The 8928-nt window shown below is 41.7% G+C and overlaps 1 protein-coding gene across 3 annotated transcripts in view; it reads right to left on the reverse strand.

Moving 5' to 3' along the window:
- The window catches only part of Ttll9 (tubulin tyrosine ligase like 9), a 51815-nt gene extending 47031 nt beyond the window's left edge, over nt 1–4784 (reverse strand). For 2 of the 3 annotated variants that reach the window (XM_010628466.1, XM_010628465.1), the window contains exon 1: nt 4709–4784. In XM_010628466.1, coding sequence (XP_010626768.1) covers nt 4709–4723 — 15 coding nt within the window. In that variant the 5' untranslated portion in view covers nt 4724–4784. The remainder of the gene's footprint in view (nt 1–4708) is intronic. The other variant, XM_010628467.2, reaches the window with a different exon arrangement.
- Nucleotides 4785–8928: the final 4144 nt, after the last annotated feature.

Genomic DNA, 8928 nt, shown 5'->3' on the forward strand with positions numbered 1-8928 from the left:
ATATTAAAGATTATTCCTCTCTCATGTTTTCAATTCCATTTTTCACATATTTATCCAGTTGCTCCAGAGCCTTTGATTGTAAAAATTTTCCTTTCCTCACTGAATTGCATTAGCACATGTCAACATTCAATCAAACACGTACTGTGGATCTATCACTAAACACTTGTTTTATTTTACTTATTTGTTTATCCTTATGTCACTATCACATTATCTTAATAACTGTAGCTTTCTAGTAAATATTTAAATCAGGTTCCATAAGTCCTCCAACTTTGTATTTTCAATGTTGTCTTTGCAAGTAGGAGTCCTTTGCATTTCAATATAAATTTGTTTTTGGGTTTTGTTTGTTTTGTTTTGTTTTTTTGGTACCAGGGATCGAACTCAGGTCCTTGTGCTTGCAAGGAAGGCAGTGGAACCACTAAGCTAAATCCCTGGACCTCAATATAAATTTTATTTATTTGTTTTTGATGCTAGGGATTGAACTCAGTGCTTTATGCATGCTAAGTTCTACCACTGAGCTATACCCCAACCCCATCAATAGAAATTTTAGAATCAGCCAATTTCTGCTAAAAGGCATGTTGGAATTTTGATTGAGTTACACAGAATGTATAGAACATTAATGAGAAGAAATGATACCATAAAGTATTGAGTCTTCCAATCCATGAATATAGTCTCTCCACCTCCCTTCATTTCTTTCCCAATGTTTTCTAGTTTTTAGTTATAGAAGTCAGATATTTGATTTTGTGGTGCCATTATAAATAGTATTTTTAAATTTCATTTTAATTATCTGATGGTAGCAATTTGTGATAGGCAGAATAGTGCCAGCCTCAAAGATGCCCATGTTCTAATAATCCCTAGAATCTGTTACATGTTATATTATAAGACAAAGGAGAATTAAGGCTACAGATAGAAGTAAGATTGCTAATCAACTCTCCTTAAAGAGATTATCCTGATTTATCCAGATGAGCCCAATGTAATTAAAAAAGTTTTTTCAAAAAATGTGGACAAAGGAGGCAGGTCTGAGTGATGTAATTTGAGAATGGCTGGCTTTGAAAATAAAAGAGAACCACAAACTGAGGTCCCCTAGAGACTGGAAAGGACAAGAAAGTGGATTTTCTAATAGAGCTTTCAAATAAGAAGGAAGTCCCACAGACATCTTAATTTTAGCCCAGTAAGACTCATTTCAGACTTCTGACCTTAGGAACTATAAGCTAAATTTGTATTTTTTTAAGCCACTAAATTTGTGGCAATCACAGCAGCTATTGAAAACTAATATGTAAATAAGATTATGCTTTATTTTTGTATATTGACTTTGTATCCAATATCTTTGCTAAATTTTTAGTATTAATAGTTTATAGATTTCTTTGAGTTTTCTACATATACAATTATGTCATTTGTGAAATCATTTAGACTTACTCTTCCTTTTCAGTATCTGTGCCCTTTATATCTGTTTGCTGCTTAATTGAATTCACTAAAATTTAATACAGTGTTGACTAAAACTAATGAGAATAAATATTCTTTTGCTCCTGACCTTAAGAGAAAGGCTTTCCCTATTTTAGCCTTTAAGAATGATATTGGCTGTAGGTTCTTGTTATCCACCATACTGAGTAAATTTCCTACTATTCCCTAATTCTGTGACGGTTTTCAGGTATTTCGTTTTTTACTTCCTTACCCACCTAAAATAGCTTTTTAATGTAATTATGTAATTATTATGTATTGAATTACAATGTCTCATTATATAACTATTACATAATTCAACCATCATGAGGGTCAAAGTCATGGTTCTCCAGAGATGTTTAACGTTTACTTCTGCCAACTTAACGTGAACATCTTGGCTCAGCATTTCTCAGACTAGCCTGAGGACTCCACCAAGATTAAAACTTTTCAGACTCATTTTGTTTACATTTAATGGTTTATCATAAAGCATTTTACAAAATATACAAATGACAGATGAACAGGAAGAGATGCCCAGGGCAAGGCCTGTGGGAAAGGGTGGAGTGACTGTGCTCTCCAGGGTGCAACCCTTCCAGCACTTCCTGTGTTCAGCAACCCAGGAGGTCTTCAGAAAAGACCTTTTGCCACCTAGAGCCCACGCTGAGATTCACTAGCTTCCTAGCTGTCTCTCACTGCAGAAGGGCAAATTTGACCCAGTTAACACCTTTGCTAAGGGTGGTACCTCTGAACTGTCCAGCTCTGGGGACTGCTCTCATTTCCAATTCCTGGCACAGTAGACCCCATGCTGCTCCTTCAACTCCCGAAGTCTCTTGCTTGCGAAATGAGCAACCTCTTCCCCAAGAGAAATGAAGAATCAACTGATCAGCTATAACACGCCTGGTCTTTGTTTTCCTTTTTGGTCTTTGAGGATCTCTCTTCCAATCCCCCCCCCCCCAAGCTCAGCTACACATTTCCAAAGACTTTTTTTTTTTTGATGAATTTTTTTTTTTTTTTGGTACCGGGGATTGAACTCGGGTCCTTGCACTTGCAAGGCAGGCCACCGAACCGCTGAGCTAAATCCCTGGCCCAACATTTATTTCATTTTAAGTGTGTGTCAAGAGTCTTTTCAAGGAGTCTCATCTGCCATGTTGCCCAAGATAGAAGTCCTATTACCATCTTGGTGTGAAAAACACTCTAGGAATATGAATACTCCCCCCATCAAAACCACTAAAATAGCATATCTAGAAAGACAAGTTTACAAGACTCTTGGAAAATGGCTTTTTAAAGAAAATGACTCAGAGATGGATTAGTTGCTCTTATGGACAACAAAAGGATAACTTGAATTGTATTTCTCATTTTGCTTCAGACAAAATGGAGGAGGGTAAGAATGGCACCAGCTGGTGTTGAGTCGGGAGGAACATTTACTCAGGACACAGCTAGCTTCCTTCATGCCTGGCTGTAGGCCACAAGCCCTGCTGCAGGCTCTCTGGTACTTCCCGCCAAGTGGGGACACCCATGCAGGAACCCGTCTGCTATATGTATATATTGCGCTTGGCCTTTGGTCACCTCACCAGAGGCCAGCTTCACTGCTCAGCTGATTCCTTCAGATCCAGTTTCCTTCTAGCCTGATCCAGGTTCTCATTTCCCCTTTGCCCTTTGGAAGGTTCCCAGCATGCCTCAAAGCAGAGGCTTTAGGGACTGTAACCTTGAGGAGACAAAATCAAAAACTGCAGCACTTGGCCTCCTGGCTTCTGGCCTTCCTTTCTCTGGGCATATTTTTGTGAGCGTGCACACATTACATCCTGGATGTTCCCATTGTCCTTGGTTATTTGAAGAAAACCCCAAAGTCTTACATCAATACTGTATAGAGGTGACTTTTGCTTCTCCCCAACATTAACAAAATACATGATGTCACAAAAAGGTCTGCTATTTTTTCCTCTCATCCAACATATATCTGCCATACCCTGATATTCCCAGTATAGACTGCCAAGCATGTATTCCCCCAACCTCTTCAAAAAAGTCAGTCAGTTGATTAAAAAAAAAAAAAAAAAGAAGTCAGTCAGTTGATATAGGAAGGGACTAAAGCAGCAGGTGTTTATTTTGTTTTTATAATGATACTTTTAAAAAGTGATCTGTGTCCCCATTTGTGTGTTTAAATAGTATTTTTATTGAAAATTGGACATGATTAGTAGAACAGTAGAGCTGGTGAGAAGAATGAGAGGTAGATATAGGTAGATATAGAAGGAGAATATTGGATATGGGAGGTGAAGATGGAGAAGTCAAGATACAGTCCTGTTTTTTGCTTGTTTGTTTTTGTTTTTATTTTTTTGCCATAAGCAACTAGTAGTTCAACAGCAGCCATTCAACAGCAATCAACTCTATGTCAGCACAGGGCTGGGCCCTGGGAATAGAAGAAAGAACAATACAGACGAGATCCTGGAATAGCAGAGAAGACAGACATTAGGCAAATAAGTGAATCATGGTAAAAAGGCGAAGCTCTAATCACTCTGAAAGCAGACAAACTTGTTTTTCCTTGTGAGAGGAAATTAAATGGAGGTGTGATTCTTGAGAGCAGAAACGGTAGAAATAGGAAGCAAGAACACGAGATAAGAAAGGGGCTGGAGGTGCTGGATTCTACAGTAATTTGTTTCCCTTCGTTGGATCTCATTTTTCTTAGTCTTAAAATAAGAAGTTGGTTTCTCCACTTCAGGAGGACAGGGGCTTATCTGATTCTCAGTATCCTTTGGTTAGTACTGGTCTTGGTTTGGTTTCCTGGCAGAGTTTGTTTGTTAGTTTGTTTGTTTTTGTATCAGGGATTGGATTTAGGACGTTGCGCTTGTGAGGCAGGCGGTGGCACCACGGAGCTAAATCTCTGGCCTGGTCTTGGTTTGGAAAAGTACTAATTAGAAGGATGGATGGATGGATGGATGTCTAGGAGGGCAGGTGGCAGGATGAACTTGGCTTCTCCAAGTGAGAAAACCTGAAATTCTGTGCTTCCCTCGGAGTCACCTGGGGGCGGCGGGGTGGGGGGAGCCTGGAATCTCAACAGCCTTGTTACTTTCCCGCCAAATAGGTTTGGTTTGCGGAGCATGCGCAGCAGCTCAGGAGGCGCGCGGCGCACTGGGACTTGTAATCTTGCCTCGGAGTTCAGGGTTTCTTTTCCCTTTCCCTATAGCCGGAATCCCTCCGCGTGGACCCTCAAGGTTCTGAATCCTTCCACGGCTTCCCTCCCTCAAGCTAAGGACCACGGAAGCATCTGGATCTGTTCCATTCCTACCTTCGGACGAGACATGACTCAGTTCTCCAGGGCCGGATCCAAACTGCCACTGGGTTCCTCGAGACCCTGTGCGTCATGTTGCCAAGGCAACGAAGAGGCTCTCGGCTCGGATTGGATGAGCCAAGGACACGCCTCTCGGTGGAGTACGCAGGCTCCGCCCACCAGAGCCCCAGGAGGCTCTTGGCGGTCCCGGACTTGAGGTTTCCTGGACGTCCTTCTCAGTCTTTCTCTCCCAGCCCAGCTTTTCTGGACAGACGTTGGCTGAGGCCGCTGCAGGTGCTTATTGCCCAGAGCGCCCTTCAGCAATACTTCCTTGATGCAAGAGCGCTCATCTGAAAAGTGGTTTCTCTTTGGTTAAATAGAGTGGTACCAAGATTCCTTATTCCAGGAAGGTCCCGCAGCCTCTGCGTCATTCGGTCATTTAGGAATGTGGCTGGTCATCTTTGCTCTCTCTCAATCTCTTTCTAGTTCTTAAGTACCACCTATGCCAAAACTCACCTCGATTCCTGCTCCTGCTTCTGCTCAACCTACTAGTGTCCACCAGGCCCAATCCATCCCAATTCATTCTCTGCCCTGCAGCTAAAGAACATTTTCCAACAAAAATCCAATCATTTCTGCCCTACATATATAAACTTTCCCTGCTTCTTCATCACCGTTGAGATGATGCTAGGATGGAAGTCATCATTGGGAATTTGCCAGCCTTATCTGCCCTACCATTTGTCCCCTGCTTTTCCTATTCCAGTGCCCTTTTAGTTACTGGCCTGACCCTCATTTCCCATCTCCCACGCGCTTATGTACACACATATCCCTGTTAAACTTGGGGTTCTGTTTACTGTTGGCTTGCTTCATCTTCTCTGGCTGATCTCCACTTGCATTTTTGCTCAGGAAAACCTTTTCTGACTATTCATTCCTCTCCTCCAGACAGATATCTCCCCATAAGCACTAAGAAAGAAAACATTTTATTAATTTGCCACTGTGCTCTCAGAACTTAATATAATGCCTGACACTTGGCAGATAGCCAACAGTATCTAGTTAATGAATAAATAAACAAAAACATTAATTAAATGGATAGTTACAGACTATGAACAAAAACACAGGAAGCCCAAGATGTATACATACCCAAAAGAGTTGAAACAGGTACTGAAAAAATTTACACATACATGTTCATAGCAGCACTATTAACAATAGCCAAAGGTGGAAACGACCCAACATCCATGGAGAGAGTAAATAATTTGCAATATATAAATATATAAACTACTCTTCATCCATGAACAGAAATGAAGTCCTGAGATATGCTGATATGTGAAGTACTAATGCTAATACGTAGACAAACACAAAAACATTTTACAAGCCTGGCATGGTGGCACATACCTGTAATCCCACCTACTTGAGAGACTGAGGCAGGAGGATTGTGAGTTTGAGGCCAACCTGGGCAGTTAATGAGATTCTGGATTAAAATAAATAATAAAAAGAGCTGATATCGCTCAGTGGTAGAGCACTCCTGGGTTCAATACATGTATGTGTGTACTAAGAAAAGACACACAAAGTGCCCTGAACTGTGCATATGTATGGTATCTCAAAGGATTGGTATCCAAAGAACTACAGACAATTAAGAAAAAGATACCCCGACCCAGACTTTTACAAAAGAAAAATGGTCAAAGAATATCAGTAGGGAAATTTTAGCAGAAGAAATTCAAATTGTCAATAAGGCAAACTATGCATGGAAATTTAAACAATTGTAAGACATAATTTGAAATATATCCATTGTGAAAAAATAAAAACATATCAGTGCTTTGGTGAGGCCAAGTGTCAGTGAGGCTTGGGGAAACAGGAATCTTTACATACCACTGATACACTGATGCTTTGGAGGGCAACTTGACATTAGCTCCTAAAGTTGAGAATGCACACTTTACAGACCAGCGGTCTACTGTTAGATTCCATCGGCCCACTGAATACAGCTGCACAGCTCCATGCAGTTCCCTTCACCTGTAGCTAATATGCCCAGCGACACCTTCTTAAAGAAACTTTGCACCTGTCCATAGGACATACATGGAAGAATGTCCTTTGTAACATTTTTTATAATAGTGGAAAATGTTTAAAACAATCTAAATATCCACTATAAAGGTGATAAACAAATTAAATGTGATATATTCTAATTATAAAATACTACACAATGATAAAATGATCCTGCTCTTTAACATGGAAATATCCCCCCAAAGCCTATCATTGAATGAATAAAAGAAAGTTGTAGAAGGATAAGCTTTATGACTTTATAATTTATGTTAACTATATCCATATATATGAGAGTATTTTTATATTCTCGCAGATATATAGGTTTTAAAGTTTTAAAACATGATTTGAAAGATACACATCAAGTTCATGAGGGTGGTTACCTCTATCTAGGGAGAGTGTGAAAGAAGTGGACAGAGGACAAAGGACCACATCGAGTCTATTTAGAATGTTTTGTTTTGTTTAAACAACACAATTGAAGCAAGTAAGTTGAAGTATCCTCATCTGGATTTAAGATTTTTTCCCCCAAATAAAAAACTCATAAGTCATACTAACAGTATGATAGAAGAAGTTTAAGGTGTTTTGGAAATGCATCACAGTGGGGTCTAAACAAGCCTAACCGGGGAGAGTAAAGATTTCCAGGAGGAAACGAGAGGTAGCCCAGGAAAGAGGTTTGGAAGAGCATTATGGGCAGACAGAATGGTTCGTGCACAGTCAGAGAGAGTGCAAAGCATGCCTGAGACAATGGATGCACATCAGCCACCAGGAAAGTGGTGAAGAGGGGAAAGATGAAGCTGGTGAACTTGTGAGTTTGCACGTTTCCTTTGTTACAGAGGTGGAAACAGAGTCCTACTGAGGAAAGTAGAACTCAGGATTCCTAACTCCCTGTCAACTGTCCCATGACAGTAATAATGACAATGATACTAACAACAACAATGCACCATGTGCCATTCTCTATATGAAGCACTTTAAATATGTCCTCCTATTTAATCATACTACAGACCCATGGGGATATTTTCCACCCTTTTTAAAGATGATAAAACTGAGGTACAGAGAAGTTAAGCAACTTGCCTATGGCTGTGTCCCTAGTACCTTCCGTGCAGAGGGGAGTCAATAAGTATTTGCTGAATAATTTGGTGTTGATGAGGACCCTGTGCACTGAGTGAGATAACCGAGATAGGCTGCTCCAGGTACTCTGTGAACTTGAGGAAGGAAGAAGGGTAAAGAAAAATTTTATTTTCCTCCAATCACTGCATTTCGATGGACTGTTATCTCTGTGTCCTCTTGTGGGTCAATGCTCTCCCAAAGTGATCGACTATTATAGATGGAAGGTGACAGCTGGAGAAACAAAGCTGTTCAGTCCCAGAGCAGTTGTCTGGTTTCGATATCTTACATGCTTGATCCTAGTAACCAGGAAGGATGGACTTTCTTTAACTTCCTGAAAAATACAGACAGAGTCTAATGGGACCCCAAGAGGACTGTCCCAGGGTCACTCAGCAAATCAGAAATGAACAGGCCCTTGAGTCTCGGTCTTCCAGTACTCCTGCCTCTAACTCCTTTTGTAGTTTCCTAACCGAGTCCCCACACCTCCCTGATTTCTTGGGAGCTCTGACAGCAGTTACATCTGGTCCCCCTAGAGCCTTCCCAGACGGCAGCTTCCTCAAAGGGGCCAGACTAGATGAAGTGATGAGAAGATGGATGGGTGGATGGACAGAAGGAAGAAAGAAGGAAGGGAGAGAGGGAGGAAAGGAAGGGATGAATCAGTGAATGGATAGATGGGTGGGTGGATGGATGGATGGATGGACGGGCAGACGGAAAGGAGAATGGATGGGTGGATTGTGGGTATGGGGGCGTGTGACTGGGTGAACAGGAGATTGAGTGAGAAAGGAAGAAGGCTGGCTGGTAAGATGGCTGCATGGGAGCCGGTGTATAGAAGGAAATTACCCACTTTTCTTGCTGCAAGCAGGACCTGAGGCGCAGAATGCCCTTAGCGATCATAGTCCAGTACCCATCACAGTTTCACTAGAAAACCGAGGCAGGATAGGCTGGTGCTTGGCCTCAGGAAAGCAGGGAGGTCCAAGCAGAGCTGGAACTAGGGTCTGAGCGTCGGGGCTCCGCAGTGGGGCTTTCCGACGCCCCCATCCCCGCGCCTGACAGTGCCAGGGTGGGGGCAGCGCCCCGCCCCCATTCTGGAGGTGGCTCCCACGCGG

The sequence above is a fragment of the Fukomys damarensis genome, unplaced genomic scaffold (assembly GCF_012274545.1).
Source record: "Fukomys damarensis isolate Sample0158 unplaced genomic scaffold, DMR_v1.0_HiC HiC_scaffold_22, whole genome shotgun sequence".
Classification (NCBI taxonomy): domain Eukaryota; kingdom Metazoa; phylum Chordata; class Mammalia; order Rodentia; family Bathyergidae; genus Fukomys; species Fukomys damarensis.